This window comes from Solea solea, chromosome 14, assembly GCF_958295425.1.
Source record: "Solea solea chromosome 14, fSolSol10.1, whole genome shotgun sequence".
Taxonomy (NCBI): Eukaryota; Metazoa; Chordata; class Actinopteri; order Pleuronectiformes; family Soleidae; genus Solea; species Solea solea.
Genome location: NC_081147.1, coordinates 14,977,733 through 14,997,131, shown reverse-complemented (window position 1 = coordinate 14,997,131; position 19,399 = coordinate 14,977,733). Strand labels below are relative to the sequence as shown.

At 41.5% G+C, this 19,399-nt stretch overlaps 3 protein-coding genes across 4 annotated transcripts in view; 2 read left to right on the top strand and 1 right to left on the bottom strand.

The window, feature by feature from the left end:
• Positions 1–2,194: 2,194 nt before the first annotated feature.
• tmem126a (transmembrane protein 126A) lies at positions 2,195–3,164 on the bottom strand. Its single transcript, XM_058650194.1, has one exon. The coding sequence runs from the start codon at positions 2,947–2,949 to the stop codon at positions 2,350–2,352; it is 600 nt and encodes a 199-aa protein (XP_058506177.1). The 5' UTR covers positions 2,950–3,164; the 3' UTR covers positions 2,195–2,349.
• Positions 3,165–4,139: 975 nt separating this feature from the next.
• Positions 4,140–11,140, top strand: clk4a (CDC-like kinase 4a). Of its 2 annotated transcripts, XM_058650344.1 has the most exons (13): positions 4,140–4,300; positions 6,130–6,290; positions 7,237–7,504; positions 8,074–8,176; positions 8,480–8,546; positions 8,633–8,749; positions 8,846–9,012; positions 9,104–9,198; positions 9,291–9,420; positions 9,501–9,583; positions 9,675–9,754; positions 9,895–9,985; positions 10,475–11,140. In XM_058650344.1, exons 2-13 carry the CDS (start codon positions 6,130–6,132, stop codon positions 10,646–10,648), a joined length of 1,536 nt encoding a protein of 511 aa, XP_058506327.1. In that variant the 5' UTR covers positions 4,140–4,300; the 3' UTR covers positions 10,649–11,140. The 2 variants fall into 2 exon arrangements, with proteins under 2 accessions (XP_058506327.1, XP_058506328.1); XM_058650345.1 differs by lacking the exons at positions 4,140–4,300; positions 6,130–6,290; positions 8,074–8,176 and having other exon boundaries at positions 7,364–7,504; positions 10,475–11,139.
• Positions 11,141–12,334: 1,194 nt separating this feature from the next.
• The window catches only part of col23a1a (collagen type XXIII alpha 1 chain a), a 116,559-nt gene continuing 109,494 nt past the window's right edge, over positions 12,335–19,399 (top strand). The window contains exons 1-2 of the mRNA XM_058649525.1: positions 12,335–12,964; positions 13,608–13,677. Of these exons, the coding sequence (XP_058505508.1) occupies positions 12,686–12,964; positions 13,608–13,677 (349 nt within the window). The 5' untranslated portion in view covers positions 12,335–12,685. The remainder of the gene's footprint in view (positions 12,965–13,607; positions 13,678–19,399) is intronic.

Below are 19,399 nucleotides of genomic sequence, written 5' to 3'. Positions count from 1 at the left end.
GTCATCTCTTCATGTAATTTTATTTATTCTGTCTTATTTTTGGATTGTGTTGGGTGGGGGGGAGGGAGGGAGGGGGGCGGGATATGAACTGTTTAAAAAAAAAAAGTGTTTACTCCTTTCAAATGTATTGTGCCATTAATGCAAGGAAACCACAGTATAGCTCGTAGCCAGTCACAGCAGCAGCCGGACCAGGTGTAGACTGTGTACAGGTGACCCGTGTTTAGCCCTCATCTTTCTGCTCCTCAGGAAGTTCTCTCTGACTGACATTCAGTTGTCTGATATATTTATGGAGATTTCTGTGCTGACAGATGTATAGTTTTTAGCGTAACTTTCCTTTAGTGAATATGAGGTCCAATGGCATGGTACGACTTGTGTTTTCAAAGGGGCATTAAAGTGTATCCACCTTGTAAACATTACTACAGCAACACAAACCGTGCAGTGATGATGCATCGTTGGATTCTGTTGAAGGACAGTAACAAAGTGGAGTCTTTTGTCCATGTAAAAGAGTAAAGAGGGAAACTTGTGCCATATGAGTTCCTGGTTGTCATGATAATTCAGGTTTCTCTGACTTGAAGTGTGTTGTTTATCGTTTCGTGGCATTGTCACTGAGCTTAGTTTTTGACAGTTCTCTTATGATTCTGGAGCCATTTTTGAGGACGCAGGGTGGGAGGACATGGGTTAAGAAAGTGGGAACTACTGTGTGTAATTATAAGCTTTTTAAAAAGTCTTATTCAGTTTGCTATAATTGATTGATGTCAGTGTTTCCTCTTAAGAAGCACCTTTCCCTCTTAATAACAGATTAATTCTTTCCTCATTTGTCATCAACAAACTTGCTTTTTCTTGTAACATGTTCCTCAGACTAATGAGAGCCACAGGTGTGATGTCAAACCTGCCATTCAAGGTGACGACACGCTTTAATAAATCATTTGCCTGTGTCAAACTTGTTTTTTTTCAATGACAGTTGCTTCCAAGCACAGCGGTGCTTTCTGTCATCGCTCTGCCAAGTCATCTTCTCACATACACACACATGCACCTCTGGATGCAGTTCAGGTGCACTCATTGTATTTCATGGCAGTTACGCAGACACACCCTTGGCTTCAACGTGACTGAGGAAAATGTGTGTCTGGTTCTTTAAAAGCCTTTAATAAAACATGCACCATGTCATGATAATGCTGTTGATTTGATTAATTTCCATTTTTGCACATTTTTATCTCATGTGCGTGAGGGTGTGGATGGGTGTGTGTTACAGATAGATGTATTTATGCTGCAGTCAACTGAGAAATGCAACCCCAATTTTAACATACTGTGAAAATGGCTACAGCTACAACAAATCCTGTATTTTCCTTACAGATTACAGTTTCATTTACATTGATATTATTCAGTTATTTTGTCAATAATATTGCATCATTTTGGAAACTGCCCAGTGCATTCCCAGCCACTTTAAATTGTTTGTTTGCAGTACATGTTCATATCTTGGAAAGGTTTGGCATTTTGCTTTATTATGACAAACTCTTGTTTCAAATTGATGCAGATGACAATTCTATAAACTTACATTTTTTAAACTTTTTAGAGATGACAAATTCATGTCAAGAGCAAATGTGTGCATCATGTTTCTGAAACAACTAATATTATTTTGAATGACATTTTCAGTTTGGTAAATGAATCACAACTTAATTGTATGAATGTTGCATACAAGGCTTTAATAAGTAAATAGCTGGAAAAAAATATTCTGCACAGTCGCTGGGAATAACTGCTATAGATAAATCACAAATTATTTATAATATAATAACTATATTTAGTGATTCTACTATTCTCTATGAGAAGTAATGCTGAGCTAAAAATAAAAGAATAAAGCATTAATGTAATTTTTGACACATGAAAGTTTAAACTTGATTTCTGTTAAGGGGGGAGAATTATCTGGCATTTTAATAGAATTATGACAAATCAACACAAAAAATGTATTATTTTAAGGTTCAGTGCAGAAGGAGTTCAGAATAGATATTCATAAAATATGTAATTGGTAAACAAATCCCAGCTTCAATTTATGCATGGTGTTTAGAAAATAAAGAAAAAAGAAAAATGACTGCAAATTAAAACTTCTGTTTAGTCCCTGACTCTGTGTCTGACTGTGACTGCAATAGATAACTCACTGATCTATTGTTTCATCTTGCTGAGCCAAAACATAATCATCATGTCAGTTTATCAATATAATTTATTGTGATTTGTTTGTCATACAAGCAACACAAGGAAGTCCACACTTCATTTCCTTTTGTAATGGGCACTTTCTCAGACAGATTCCACATGAAATGCTGACAACTCAATACAAAAGTAAGGTTATTGAAAGTTTGTTTAGTCTTTGAGTTCCTCTCCATCTGAACTATACGTCATCTGTGCCAGTTGGGTGTACTTTTGATGATGCCTCGAGCCGAGGAAAGCGCCGAAGAAGACCTGCAGTATCAGAATTGCCCTCATTCTCTTCAGGATGGGTCTGGACAGCTCCCACCAGAACCGGACAAGATTGCCCTTCTCCGGCATGGGTGCTGTGGTGTACCTAGTAGCTAGACCAGCATTGACAGGTAAGGCCAGGAGGATGGGATACAACCCGGCTCCGACCAGACCGACCAGCCCACCTCGTATCACTGCACAGGTGGGACAGTTGAGGTCACCGGAAAGGAGGGGACTGCACACCGCTGCGTTGTACACGGCAACCGTGGTCAAGAAGGGCAACACGGTCATCGGCAGGCTGGAGGCGATGGGCGCCTGCGTCACATTCAGAGCTCTGCGGTACAAACTGTTGGCTATCATTCCTCCGAGCCCCGCGTTCCCGCCCAGATACATTGGTCCGTACATGAAGAATTTCTTATCAGCGTCTGGAAGACGTTCGAAGTTCTTCGCCAGGACTTCAGCAATTGTTCCGGGTGCGCTCGACTTCCCAGTGTTTTCCGACATTTTAATGTTTCCACCGACAATGTTGAGTTTTTAAAGCCAGATATTTTTCCACTTTACACTGAGTTTAATGAAGATTAATGAAGATTCAGGTACGGAGGAGCATCCATGGTACGGAGACTGAGGGCAGACATGTTTTACCCACAATCCAAGGGGCTCGGAGATCAGGTGTTGTTCCCCTGCGTGAAGTCTGTCAGGCAGGGTTTAAAGGTCCAGTGAATGACATTCAGGAGGGTTTATTGACAGAACATAAATTCACCAGTTAATCTATGTTTCCATCACGGTACAGTTTAGTTTGTAATGTAAAGCCCTGGGTTACACTTGTGTTTGACTGAGAACAATACATTTATTTGGTAGGCGGGGTGTGCACTGTGCCCGAAGGCCACGTTAGAGATATACGCAGTGCGAGGTCACACCGTGTGATGACAATGACATTGAACGTGACACAACAGACAACAATGACATCCAGCAGCTCTTTGAGACTGTTTGTCTCCACAACATGTCAATCTTTGTATTAGAATAGACTATGGGTGTTGAAGAAGAAGAGTTTTCTGTCACCAAAAAATTGAACAGCTGTGGCTGGTTATTTTGGCACTATTCCTAATGGAAACGGCCTAAAAAATACGTACTGTGGAAACACGGCTTTACTTTACGTAAGGGCTTTGCTTTACGGAAACTGCCATCTTGTGCCACCTTGTTCTCACTGCAGCCAAAATGGACAAACCAGTAAGGGACTGGTTTGTCGATTTTAATTTATTTATTAATAAAAAGACTTGTTATGTATTTAAAACACAAATGCCTAATGTTTGGTGTTTCTTTGCTGTCGATGTTATTATTCTGGCACAGTTCAGTCTTGAACACAAAAAAGGACTCCGTCAAGCAAAACTATCAGATCCGACTGAGGCTGTGTTTGATTGAATACAGCGGCATTTTGCAGCCATGTCACTAGTGCAACGTTGCCTTGTCTTTACAGAGATTCACTCTTATGTAATAAATTACATAAGAGTGAAATTATTGAAAATCAATAAAGAAAATTGATTTTCGTGCTAAATGCACGAAAACAGGCATCTTATAATATAAAAATGTCTTGTTATTTCCTGTTTATTTTCTCTATCTCTGGCGTGATAGAGATGTCACTGAAGTACCTGAAAGACTAAACTCAGGACAACAATTTGCCTAGTAAGTGGGTGTCACCTTAATGTGTGACGTCATGGAACGTGTGTCGAGGAACCTTCTATTTTGTTCTAAGGAAGCTTCGCCATCTTTGGCGTCAAAGTGTTAAGAGTTTCTTTGTTCACATTTTTACATTCAGCGGATACTTCGACAGTATTTAACCCTGGGCGTGCTGGAGGGGGTAAGTCTGTATTTCGTTATCATCGCCAGTTACAATTTTGTCATGTTTCTCGGAGTTTGACGTCTTCCGCAGTATTGGCTAACATTAGCCATATAGCTTATCCGATATTCGACGTCTCGTCAACAGGGTCATTGTGTGTAAGTGGAGAAATAAATATTTTCAAATCCGATTATAGTTTTCCATTTTGCTTCAATAGAGACCGCACTTGTTGTGGGTACATATATTAGTATGTTATATTTAACGACGTTATTTCATCTTGGGTTTATTGATGTATTATCAATAATGGTGGCTAGTAGTCAATGTGCTCGGGCCTTTAATCGAGGAGCTGGGTTAGGGTTAGGTTTACCGTACTCCTCTGTTCACTTATAGTTATTAGTACAATCAGATTTATTTTCATTTTAAAACAGTCTGTGCTAGATTGAAACTAAACTACTGTAAAAACAATAATAGAAATTTGGTTTTAATTTGTGAACGACTATAGATAATTTGCGGCCTTATGGACGAGGAAACGTTGGGCCTACGTCAATGTCGGCTGTAGCGATAAAAAAAAAAAGTCGGCTGTAAACGCGACTTAAGCGTTTCATGCTTTTCAGATAATCAAACAGCGTTAACTGTGTCGGATAATATTGTTGTAAAACAAGCAGTTTTGGTTTAATCTGAGGTTGTTAGAGCTGTTGGAGAACAATGAAATCACTCGTGATCAGTCATACGCAAATAGCCACGTGTGACTTTAATTTCGGTGTGGCTTTTTTACCCCACAACTTATTCGCATTCTTATGGTCATTTCACGTTTGATTGTTTACATTTTTTGTCATTATGACTCGCCACGGCACCGCCAGGAACTGTAAATACGGGCCCATGGCTGTGGTAAAACTGATGTTACGTAATGTCAGCTTTTCATCATCGATTCAGTTGTCATAATCACTTTAAAATACCTAATTTCTGGAGAACGTTTGACTGCGTCTCCTTCTTGGGGCACAACAATGTCATCAGTTGTGCGACTCGAACTGGTAATGCACTTCAACCTGTGTTTCCAAAATGATCAGTCTACATCATGGGTAAATAGCATCCCCTGTTAAAACTGAGCAAGTCTGCAGCGCCTGTGTTGACACAAGAACTTCTGATGTCGGGTCGTTCCCCCAAAAAGAACTGCAGTATTCACATTTATGGCATACGTCATAATTACGTAATGACAATCTTGAACACAATTCGTGTTGGTGGTAGGGCTGGGTTTAGATGATGATTTCCGGAATGGATTTTATTCTGATTCATAAGACTCGAATTCGATTAAATTCTTTCATTTGATATTTATTATTATACAGAGATCGTTTTTTTGGTTAGGAAAGAGATTGGCTTGGCATGCATCCATGCCCTCTTTGTTCATCAGAAGACAACAGTGTTGTTATGAGTTTACAACTGTGGACACAAACCATTAGCCTCAGTAAAGGATCACAACACCAAAAAATCTTGATAATGAATGAGAACTTTGATGAGAAAATTGTCAGAATCAAAAGATGTTTGAGGTTTAGAACTCAAAACTGCCACTGTGTGAAAACCATTACTGCTATCAAAACCTTGAATTCGCCTAATAGGCCCCAGTCTTTTGACCTGTTTAAGTACAGTGTTACTGTGTGGCTTTATTTGGTAGAGGACCATTGAACAAACAGAACAAGGGCACAGCTGTCCATGCTGTTGTAATGTTGCATGTTTTTGTGTGATTTGTCAAAACTGCAAGATGGGCAAAATTTGGACAGATAACAATATGAAGAAGCACATCATTTACCAAATATTAACTCTATTGATTTTAACATTTTTAACATTTCTTCCAGATGCGCCACTCAAAGCGAATGCGTTCTCCTGGTACCTGGCTTGACGAGTACAGCTGGGAAGAGAGAATGGAGTGTCGTAAGCGAAGGAAACAAGATTCGCACAGCAGCGAAAGAGAAAATAAGTCCAGAAGAACTCAACGCCACCTCAAGATAAATGAGGGGTAGGAATCTTGGTTGTTTTTGTAGTGTTGGGTAGCTCTTCACAAAACCCTAACCATTAGACATTTGGTGTAGATGTGATGTGAACTCTATATTCACAACTGTGTTTGCACTGTAGACATACACACACACACACACAGTTTGTGGGATTTGCAGGATTTATAGTAGTACATCAGCTTGCTTGTGTAATCAATCCTTTTGTCATTGTTTACCTGGTGAAGGTATGTGCTTGGCTTATTTTTTGCAATCGTAGGTTTTTGTGGGCATGCACAGTGGGGTACACTGTAGATGTTTTCAGATCTACTCTAATTTTAATCCTGTTGAGAGGCAGATCTCTTACTGGCAGACAGCTGACACCACCGGAGTGCTAGGGCTGGAGTGCTTTTTTTTTTTTTTTTTTAAATGTAAGGTCTATACAATATAAGCAAATATTTTAAATTAATAGGGGGCTTTTGTTTTTTTAGCTCGATGATGATTCTTTGAAACGCAGATCCCTGCATTTCATATTGGCAGAAATGGTTTTGCGTAACTTTTGGCACATCAACATTGGGAGGTGTAGAGTCCCGTATCATATTATGCCCCATGTGCTGAAAATCTGCCAGTGTGGCTCATGGGAGGAGGAGGAAGAGGAGGAGGAGGAGGAGAGTGAATGTTTTAAGTGCCATCATGTGCACACTTCTTAATGTTCTGTTAGGATAGTGATACATTTTTCAATGAAATTTGCCATCTCAGTGAACAGGATGCTTGATGTACAATAGCTATAAATGAATATGTTTCTTATTACAAATATTACATAAGAAGCTTAGGATAGAGTGTCGGGTAATGCGTAGAATATTCCAATCAACGCTCAGTCTTCACTTTAGAGCTTGAACACATTGGAGGAACTAGGCTACTCTGATTTGACTTGTGCTTTATAGCTTTAATTTGTGTGTGTTTCTTCTACTGCAGACACTACCTGGAGTCCCGCAGTTTGAACCCGAGGCTGGACTCTCGGGAAGGACGCACTTGTGACCACAGTTTACACATGGCCTATGAGGACAACAGCCGGGGAGGCATCTGCAAGGACAGGGATCTTGATTGGCACCACTACAGCAAGTCATCGTGCCGTAGTGGACGCAGTGGTCGGAGTGGGCGCAGCAGGCGAAGCAGGCACAGCAGCCGCAGACACAGAGACAGAAGACGCAGGCGTAGTCCCTCTCGCCACAGATCCTCCTCGGTATGGGAACCGTCTTCTCCCTTCTAACCCCTTCCCCTGTCTATACCAAACATGGGTTATTATCACTGGTGTTTAGCCAATGCTAGACACCTATCTTTTTGTATGCGTGTTCTACACGTCACTATTAAGCATGATTTCCAGTAATGACAAGTTGGGGACTAAATTGCTCAGGAAGTAAGGGTTTGAGTGTTAAATAGATTTTCCAGAGAAAGAGGGACCCAGTGTCGTAGTATAAAGAACCACATATACAAAGACTGTTATCACTCAAGTTCAGTTTTTTTTACTGTACTACTCTGAGAAAGTCTCTCATCTGAAAATCTTGTTGCCATGTTTTTCTTCTGTAACACACACTATGTGGTGGCTGGCGCCCAATTTCTCTGACGGGGCTGAATTTGAATTTGCTGCTCCGTCCATTCGCCTGGCGGGGTTACTGAACGGGCCGAATCTATCCATCCCTACATCTCTCCCCCTTGGCCTGGTTGAATGAATGGCGATGTCGCATTGTGGTGGCCTGGTGCTGGCTGATGGGTTATTGGTGTGATGGCGGATTGTGGCGGTTTCCGATGCAGAGGAGGAGCCATCGCCGCAGGAGCAGGAAAAGATCCAGGAGTGTTGAGGATGATGGCGAGGGTCACCTCATCTATCACATTGGAGACATGCTGAGAGCGAGATGTATAGAATATATACCTTTTTTTCCTTCTGTTCTCACATTGTGTCTCTCACTCTCTTGTCTGGTTTTTATTTCCAAACATTAATTTAGAGGATGAAGTATTTGGGCCAGTAGTGTAAATATTTTTTGGTTAGCTATTGCTTGTCATTGTAACATATTTAGTATTGAGTTGTATGCCAGTGTGGAAGCCTGTTTATAGTAACGTATCTAACAAGCAATGTAGCAAAAGGCAGTGAGCCAGCCTAAGGAAAGTGTTGCACAACGTCCATGCTGTGTCTCTAACTTCAACTCTCTATTTTCTGTAGATGAGATTGTGTGCACTTTAGGAGAGGGAGCCTTTGGGAAGGTCGTGGAATGCATTGATCATTCTAAGTAAGTGTGAAATCAGAAATATTCTTAATTTCTTTTTACTCCAACTGCATCATTTAATAATGAATTTATATATTGTGCTTTTCCAGTCAAGGAGCTCGAGTGGCTCTGAAGATCATTAAAAACATTGACCGCTACCGAGAGGCGGCTAAGTCAGAGGTAGAGGTGCTTGACCATTTGAAGTCCCTTGACTCTGACAACAGATAGTAAGTTGATATAGTAATGTCAAGCCATTATAATTGTAAAATTATTATAATCAGAATGTGCTAGGCAAGAAATAACCTTTTTTGTCTTCCCTTCAGTTCATGTGTACACATGCTGGACTGGTTTGACTATCACGGCCATGTTTGCATCGTCTTTGAGCTGCTTGGGCTCAGCACCTATGATTTTCTCAAGGAGAACAACTTCATGCCTTTCCCCATTGAACACATCCGACTCATGTCCTACCAGATCATCCGAGCTGTGCGATGTGAGTAGTGTATACATTCTTGCAGAGAAAAAAAAAAGATATGTTTTCAAAACCAGCATAATGTATTATGTATGTTTTCTTATGTTTTTAGTTTTGCACAAGAACAAGCTGACTCACACGGATCTGAAGCCTGAGAATATTCTGTTCATTGATTCAGACTATGATATGGAGTACAACCCTGAAAAGGTTAGCTTCCTAAATATGAAACCAGTAATTAATCATACCCATAAAAGTTTGTGGGAGCAGCTGTGAAGGTACGTAATTGTTTTTGTCTGCAGAAACGGGATGAACGAACTCTGAAAAGCGCAGCTGTGAAACTTGTGGACTTTGGTAATGCCACATATGACCACGAGCACCACACATCTGTGGTGTCTACACGTCACTACCGTGCTCCTGAAGTGATTTTAGGTAAGTGGCTGTGATAACAACTCTAATCTAAAGTAAATCCTTTATTGATGATGAGTCATTTAGTTCAAACTCTCTTTCAGATCTGGGCTGGAACCAGTCCTGTGACATCTGGAGTGTCGGCTGTATACTCATCGAGTATTATCTTGGATCGACTCTATTCCAGGTGAGTGTCGGTAGAGAGTTGTGATATTTTAATACTTGTGACATTTCCCATAGAATGTTATTAAGCTGACATATATTATTTTCCTGAACAGACTCATGACAGCAAAGAGCATCTTGCTATGATGGAGAGAGTCCTGGGTCCCATTCCCACAAACCTCCTGCAGAAAACTAGGTAAAAAAACTGATTTATTTATTTGTGAACAGTCATCAAAGGACAAATGACATTCATTAGTACACCTTTAATATAATTGAATAGGTTTGATTTTTTTGTCATGGGTGTTACTCACTAAATAATTCCTGTTTGCTGTGTAGGAAAAAACGTTTTGTTCACCGGTGCAAGCTGGACTGGGATGTGTACAGTTCATCTGGGAGATATGTCCGAAAACGCTTAAAACCCCTCAAGGTAAGAAAAGAAAAATATGTGGAGACTGCTTTATACTTACTGTCTTTATTGCAACTTTAAAACTGATGAAGTATGTTCTGTAGCTCAGTGGCCATTGAGGCACTTAAGTTTAACTAAGTTACTACTATTCACATAACAACTTGGCACTAAGAGCATAATCCCTATTCTGCTGAGCCCAACAAAATCACTTCAGTGACTATCAATGGTGTGCAAGTGAAAAATACACCTTTCTTGTAAAAAGATTAGGTGTTTAGTAGCAGCTGAACTAACTCTAAACATTGTATCGTTTGAATGTGGGGAAAAAGAGTACAAGGCATGTTTTTCAAGAAAGGTTTTCCAGTAACACGAACCATTTAATAAGTTGAATGAACTTGCTACACTCTCGTAGGGGGTTTATCGTAGTAATGACATGTGATGTCAAACAACAACTTGATGTACCCTGTGATTTTTAAAGAGGTTGATTAACGGTTGTCCTGTCTTTCCCACCAGCATTACATGGTGTCCAATAGTGAAGACCATCAGCAGCTGTTTGACCTCGTAGAGAAGCTGTTGGAGTATGACCCAGCAAAGCGCCTCAGCCTCGAACAGGCCCTCCGTCACCCTTTCTTCTCCTCTTACTACAGCAGCAGCAGCAGCAAAAGCAGCAGCAGTAAAAAAGACTGAACTCCTGAACCTGTAAACTTGTAATCTTTGACCTGCAGCCTTGGCCCCGGCCTGGCTGTCAGCGTGACATTCATCATGGTGCTCGGTGCTGCGCTGGACATCCTGACTCTCTGGGAGAGGTGTACGTTAGCTGACTGTATCAGTCCACTGCCCTGCTTTACTGTGTCCTGGCTCCTACACCTGTGCATTTCTTAAATTCTCTTCTTTCTTTTCACATGTGACATGCTGATGCTATGTTTATTTATTTGCTGTTGTAATTTAAAACGTAGCCCTGGTCACCTATGCTTGTAGCGTTTATTTTAAATTTCCTGCTTTTTCTGGTTTTCCTCCGTGTCCTGTTTATGATGATGAATTGCATCCCCTTGGCTTCCATCTCGCCATAAATGATTTATGCAGTGTTAATGTAAAAAAGCTCCTGCAGACAGGAAACCCTTGTGTATAGACTTAGTTCAGGTGTTTTTTTTTTTCACTGGTTATATATATATATATATATATATATATATATATATACTGGTTATACTTTTGCATTTGTCATGTACAGTTTCTCAATAAAATAAAATGTAAACCAACAACACAAGTGGAGTCTTCTGTGTTTTATACCAGGGGTTTCCAACCCCCACTTACCTTCATGTCAACATATCACCAGAAAAACAGTCATTTCAATGTGGCAAATAAAAAGAGCATCCTGGATGCTAAACACACAGTGGTCACACACAATGAAACTGCCTGTGACCGCCATCTCTCTGGTAAGCAATTGTGCTTCATTTTAACTCAACTTTACTAATGGTTAAAATTAAAACTGCTGGTTTATACTGTGCAGTGGCTGCATGAGACCACAGGGTGGCAGTAAAGAGCCTTATTGGAAAAAGTCTCAGGACTTGTCCTGCAGCGTGGTCGAGCAACTGAGCACAAAGTTGTAATGTTTGTTTTACCCCCATGTGAGTCAGTGTAATTGTAAATGCATATTTACAAGTGCAACTGCACTGTAACGACAAAACCACAGAGGTCAACGGCGATTGATGTGCTGTACTTGAAACAAATGACGAGTATTATTGTTCAAACTCAAAGCGGGAACACCGAGTCTCTGCACTGATACCATCTGATCTGACCACACTGTGCTCCGTGATTGGAGAACCGACGCCTGTAGGATGTTGTGCAATGAATGGTTTGTGTTGAAAACAACGCTCTAGTTTTAACAAAAGATTCATTTCTATGACCCGAAACTGCTTATTGATTACAATGTAATGTAATGCAAAAACACTCACCCGTCATCAACCACTGTATTACCTTTCAATGTAAAACATCGCAAGTGAAAACTCTTATGGTATTTGGAGCGTAAAAAGAGGTGCAGATCTTTGAATGAGACTCATGTAGAACCCAACTCAGATGAAACCCAAACTAGTGTCTTTTAATACATTAAAATGTCTCCTTAAGTCACTGAATCAGTGGCAACTGGACTTTTAGATGTATTATTCATTGTCTTTTGGAGTCTTGTATGAATGAGACATCTTTAAAATGAATGGTTATGTTGAAGAAACAAACACTGACTCATTTCAACATAAGAGTCGAACACTCAATACATTTGAGGCGCACACACACACAGTGAGAAGAAGCTGACTGAGCTCAACCCTCAGTCTCCTCACAGCTGTCAATCTGCAGCCTCCCACGTGGTTCCACAGGGCGGGCGCATCTCAACCAGTTGAACATGCAACTTTTAGGGAGGCACACAATTGGACCCATCGGTAGTTGCATTTGTACATACACGTAGGCTGCTCCCCCAACAGGAAACAACGACCTGCGTGTAAGGAAGCTTCTGCTGTGGATCCAGATCGGTCTTATCTGTGCGTGGCATAAACCTGGTGCACACACACACACACACCGCCTCCTGCCTCCTGCTCCAACACTTTGTGAGCTGGAGCTCGTTTGTTGTGAACGCGTTAGAATTAGTTTGTCCACAGAGGCTAATTGAAGTCTGGCAGCGGCGGAAAAAAAAGTTGTTTTGTTTTCACCGCGAGATTTTTGAAGCAGGATTTCAGCATGGATACAGCCAGCGACTCACTCGGGGAAAGTAAGCCGGTGTGTCAGTGTGCCACCAAGTCTGCGGTGCAGCGGTGGTTGCCAGGTTTCCCTATCGCTCTGTGCTTGCTGATGTCCCTCAGCTCCATCACCGTGTGTCTCCTCATGAGCTTCAAGACCTTCCAGCTGGAGAATCGACTGCAGATGGAGATGGTCTACCCGCCGCACGGGGCTTTTCTTAACGAGGATGGGTCCTTAATCCCAGAGCTGAGCACACCCATACGGAAACTCGTGGAAGAGGTACACTTTGTCTACTGTGGATTTCTTATTAGTAGTAATAATAATAATAATAATAATAATAATGATGATAATGATAATAATAACAAGAAAAGCAATTGTTCTTTGTAAATACATGTGGTTGACATGGACATCTGACAGGCGCGCTGCTGCTCGCCTGCGCGTAAAATGTGCGTAACGACAGAGAATAGACAGACTTGGCACTGGTTAAGAACTGTACTCTAATGATTCCTCCTTTAAGTCTGTCCCCGTTTAATGCATGTCCCCAGGGATCAGCCGTGCATGCAGCTGGCCAATTAGTTTACAACTAAAGCTCTTTATTGGGTGACATTACCACAGATTACAGATACCAACCTGTAATTTAAACACGTGGGAAAGAAATTGAGGGAAGCCCTGAACCCCCCCAAGGTAATGGGAGAAATATTGTGATCTCATAATTGTTACCAGGAGATTATTGTAATCTCATTCCAATTCATGGTTCTTTGTGTAACGGTTATACATTTATTTGACCAGTCAGACACACGACTTTTGATGAAACCAGAAAAAAAGAAACTAACCCAGAGTTTTGCACTGAGAATATTCACAGGCAGCAGGGATTGTGTGTTTTTTTTTGTCTTACAATGGAATTTGCTCTGTGTTTTTGCAGAAAGTGGTGGTACTGATGCCAAAAATGCGGACGGCAAGGGATGTTGGCCCAGAATGCTCCTGTCCTCCAGGTACCTGGCTGTGTAATATACAGCATTTGTTTTATTCATCACAGCACGTACTCATGTACTCAATGTCCCCTCAAAAATGGCACCTTTTCTCGGGGCAGAAGTTCCAGCGTGAGCTTGACGGACAGCATGTGTAACCTGAACATCCTTCATGTAACACTTGCAGTTTGTGATGTTTTTGGCAGCTCCCCTGAACTTCTAGAGTGTACAGTATGTGTGTGTGTGTGTGTGTGTGTGTGTGTGTGTGTGTGTGTGGGAGATTACGACATCTAAGCCTGCGAAGGGTCCATACAGCAGGGCTCAACACTGACAGATCAGTGGGGGTTGGGTCATCCAGCCTGAGCCCCGCAGGCCTGTGTCGGTGGGCGATGCTCACTTTAATGAGTGGCACAGCAGTGTGCCAACACTGGCTGCGTTTGGCTTGCGGTGTTGATGTCGGGGGTTGTGATAGTTCCTGGAGTGAAGGACAGTGTGTGATCCATATCATGTTACACTGCTTTTATACTAGAGCATGAAAGATTTCTTATACTTTGCGTAAAGTTTGGTGTGAAGTGTGCCGCTCTGAGGCATCCACACTTATTTGGTGGCACATGATGGACGCTCAGTGGTTTACACTGGCTATTTTACCTTTACCTGGTTTTACAAAAAGTGGTGGTTTACACGCACCAGCCACTCTATGAGGTGCACCTGCTTTTTAACACAAACCTCTAATTGGCCAATGACATGGCAGCAAGACGTGGTCAAGATGACCCAGTGATGTTTAAGCTGAGCTTTTTGTGGTAATGGGGAAGAATGGTGATTTAAGTGGCTTTGAAAGTGGCATGGTTGTTGGTGCCAGACAGGCTGGTCTGAGGTCTGAGTATTCCAGAAACCGCTGATCTTGATGATGATCTTGCACATCATCATCTGTAGGTTCTTTTTTACAAAGAATGTGGTGTTAAAATAAGAAAATATCCAGTGAGCAGCAGCAGTTCTCTGGGTGAAAATGCTCTTGTTGATGACAGTGGTCAGAGTAGAACGACCAGACTGGTTCCAAATGATAGAAAGGCAACTCTGAACGCAATGCACTGAACCTTGAACTACAGCAGCAGAAGACCACACCAGACGCCACACTTAGCACTTGAGATGTCCTTTATACCTAATAAAGTGGCCGGTGGGTGAAAGAATGCTGAAATCTCAAAAGTTTGTCTTCTCAACTCAGACGGAATCTTTAAAAGAGAATTGTGCACAGATTGTTTGCAGGCAGATGCTTATTTGCAGATTTGAGTGATTTTTAATCCTCTTGGCTCCTCTGTTTTCTCTCCTTTGCTTCCTCTCGGTGTGTGAGTAACCGTCCAACAATAAGAACAGGTGAAAATGTTCACGAGTGGAATTTCTGGCCGGCTGTCAACACATTCTGTTTTCCAGTCTCTGAAGTCTGTTGTACTAAGCGGTTTGCTTGCTCTGTCTGACGGCTTTGAGATGTCGGCGCAAGTATGTTGTGGGTCTTTGCAATAGTTTCACTTACAGTCCAGCAAGTATGAGTCAGTGGAGATGTAATCAGCGCGTAACACATAACAGGTTAGGATTTGCCTTCACTTGTGCATTTTAACACTATTTACTCCAGTAGATGGTATTATTGTATCAGATGCTGTGTCCCATTTTCCTGTCAATTTCACTGAATTACTGTGTAATCAAGCTGTTGTGAAACTGAAATTCAATTCCTCCACGACTATTCTGAAATCAATTTAAGGTCTTTTCTTTCCACTCGCAGAGACAAAAGGCTATTTTGTGTGTTGTGGCTTTGATGTAACCAAAGGCCTGTGGACATGTAGTTTTTTTTTTTTTATGTCTCAACAATTAGATTGCTCAATACAGACTGCAGTTTTTTCTGAAGAGAGTTTCCCAGACGATAAACTTTTCCTTGGTACTTTGTGTCGAAGCCCTTCACATGGCTCTGCACGTGTGTGTAACAACTACTGTACATATGATTGATGTCAAATGTCTGTTTATCTGAGCTGTGCCTGTGTGCCTACATCTGTGTCCTTGTGTGTGTGTGTGTATACAAGAGGTGCGCGTGTCTGAGTTTCACTCCGTGAGCCTTTGAGGGGCCGACAGAGCTGCCTCTCTCAACACGACACTGTAAGCAGAGACTCGTCTCTCCCTTTAGCAGCAGGTCTCACCACCTGAAACTTGAATCTCTCGCCACCAGGATCACAGGCCAAAGCATTTCTGCCTGTATGTGTGAGGGTGCCACACAGCGTGAGCACGGTTTCTGCCATTAAACCAACGTCCTCCACTCATCTTTCAGCATGCACGAGGACAGGGGCCCCAACAGGGGGCAGCACCTGTGCAGCAGCACTGGGAATGGTGATGAATGTTGTAGCGACACTGATTTGCTCATCTGTTGATCTGTTCATCTCTGCTTCTCGAACACAGATGTAGTTGTAATTCCCTTGTTTTATCGTAACACAACCTCCTGAAACCAAAAAACGTGGCACTTCCTCTGCCACCATGATGCTATTTGTTTATGACACCACCATGACATCGTTACGAAACTTAAGTGCACACAAACCCTGTGTGACAATAAACACAATATAAAAAAAAAGTACTTATTCAAAGATTTAAAGATTGTTTTTATTGTCATTCCAGTCTGCAACCAAATTGGTGACTGATGTCCTGGTAGCAGCCAATAAGTAGACATAATAATGAATAATGAAAAGAAAATAGTGCAAAACAATAATAAATATTAAAAATCTAACAAGACAATAAAGATAAAAAATGAAAATGTAACAGACGATATGAATAGTGTTGTGCAAATATGGAACCTAGATGTGCAAAATGACAACAATAGACACATTCAACATCATATTTATCACATCTTAACTACCTCAACCTGAAACCTGTCTCTTTAGACTGTCTTCTGACTGCAGGACTATAGTCTGTCAAATAAAAAGTAATTTCAAAGTATTTTAGTCTAATCTCTCACATGTATCTATGTGTCTCCTGAGTGGACGCAGCAGTGTGACACTCACACACTCACAGACACGACGCGGCCACCGGTCGTTAAAGCTTTAGGCAGCTTTGGTGTCACAGGGTCCCGCTCACGTCTGCTTACAAGCTTCAGGTGTTTGCAATTATCACCTGCCTGTTCCTTCAGCAGACACACAACGTGTGCGCGCAGACAAACATGCGCACACATGCATTACTTGCACATGAACATAACACCTTTATGGTGCCTCGGCTAACCAGAACCATGTGAGGGCTGTGTTTGTCCTGCGTTGGGGAAGTGTATTGTCATCTCTGCAATTTGCATTTAAAAGCTCTTTAACAGGTCTGATGCTGACCGGGGGGGGGGGGGCACACAGTCTGCCCACACTTGGACACGAGCCCAAAAATAAATGCCAGTTCCTGAAGACTGTGCAGGGTGCTAAAACTAGGCCGTTAACACTCATCTGTTACCTTTCTTTCTTTGTTTTGTTTTTTTATGACTGTAGACCGATGTTCCGTAGAGTTAGAGCTGTTGGTTGCACAAAACAACCAATTAGACGCCGGTTTGGTCTTTAGGAGACATTTTTGACCGATTAACTGAGCACATGTTGATATATTTGATTTGTATTTATAGGAAATCATGTTTAAAGTTGTTTAAAGTTGTTTAAAGTAAAGGAGTGATGCCTGCTGCTGCTAGGCAACAACAACATTTCTCTTAGAAAGCTAGCAGGCATATGATGTCATGTAGCTTAGGGCCGCACTGATTATTTAATTATATACATTTTTCAACATTTTCTAACATTTTATTAACCAAACAAGTAAAATCGATGAATTAGGGTTGGCAATTCATCATCATCATATTATTAAATATATTATTCACCTTATTGAATAATTATGGTATGTCTCTATAATCTGCACTACAGTACACTTATTTATTTTATATCAATATAATGCATAAACTAAGGCTTTTGTTCTTCAATATTTCAACTTTGTTAAATACATTTCCGAATGTTAAAAAATAAGGATTTCGTGACTTGGGAGCACTGATCAAGTTTCTGAGAACAGAAATATCTAGTATGTATAATAATTCAGCCGATATATAAATAAATATGAGACTGATTTATTGTTCTACCTTTTTATCAGAGTGTGAACACCACAAGAGGGAGTGTTCAGTCCCCTCAGTCAGTGCAGAGCATCTACATCTTCAGTGAATATGAGGGCGAGAGGTCAGACCCCTGACTCTGCAGTCATATCGCGTTCTATCAGATAAGACCTCATTAACGCACTGAATGGAAGCACATGCGCCATACACGTGTGCTTGTGTGTATTTCTATAATTGACTGCCAGCTTACAGGAGATGGAAACCCACAGTGGAGCCAAGGACCCTCAAGGCTGCATTGTATTTATAAAGGCATCATGCATCAGACAGGAAGTTGTGCAGCTACCTATGCAGTCTATCGCCGCGAAGGGAACGAACAGTCCATAAGATCCAATAATGACCATTTAACAACAATAAACGCAGGAAGTTTGTTTTTCATAAGGGCTTCCGTTGCATTTGTTCCACTGTAATGCACTGGGCTGTAGGCAGTTTCTGGTAGTTTTATTATGCCAGAGAACAGCACATAACTAGCTCATGTGCACATGTAAAGGTTTCATATTCCTTACACTATGTGCTGCTATTTGTGCGTGTGTGTGTGTGTGTGTGTGTGTGTGTGTGTGTGTGTGTGTGTGTGTGTGTGTGTGTGTGTGTGTGTGTGTGTGTGTGTGTGTGTGTGTGTGTGTGTGTGTGTGTGTGTGTGTGTGTGTGTGTGTGTTCATGGCCATGGATCCCGTAGCAGAAAATCCAGGTGGCTGAATATATTTGTGCTGCGGGGAGAGGTGACTTCAAACTAAGGAGAATAACTAAACTTTTCATGACAGAATACTTTCTGTCCTCCAGCTTCACTTAGTCACGGTGTCGTCCGTGCACCCGGGCTATTCCTCAGAGATGGACTGCCTGCCTCTGCTCCACACACAGTGGCGGAGGATAATAAGTCCTCCCGCTCTTCCAGCTCATCCATCTTTTTTATCTGCAGAACCGACTTTTCACATCTAATTATGTTTGTGTATAGATGTACTTCAACTTGAATGTTTAAGGGCAAACGGCTTTTATGATGTCCTTGAGGAAGAGTTAATGATTATTTTCATCAGTGGTGATCTGAGTAATGGTGTGTATTGTCCGAAAGGAAGCCTCCCTCCCTCCCTCCCTCCCCCTGTCCTTCTTTCATGTCTTACCTCCCACCTCTTACTTACCGCTGTATCACAAATACAGCCGCGTCACATGGCCAGCAGCTCTGATGCACATCTGTGTGAGCCGCGTGTCCTCAGGTTACTTTTGTCCTTCACATGAATGATCTGTTATTCCCTTTGGTGACGGTAAGAGGGGGAATAAAAGTAAGTGACTCCTCTTGATCTCTTGTTCTTTTGTGGAAAATGGTTTTTGGAGACTCTGAGTGTGCAGAGTTTATTTGTAGAAGGAGAAGGGAACGCTGCCTCATATTTAGTTTGGAGACGGTTGTGTCTGTCGAAGCCTGAGTTGTTGGTTGTAGATTCAGGTTCAGGAGGTGCTTCTCCACACCGATTTAAGATCGATCTCCAGGTGTTGTAGAGCTCAAATGCACATGTGAAAAAAAGTTGTATGAAAATGGTAAAAACAGTGTTGATCAGTGGCTCATAATTATGTCATCCTCAAATATAATGTAAATAAAATTCAATT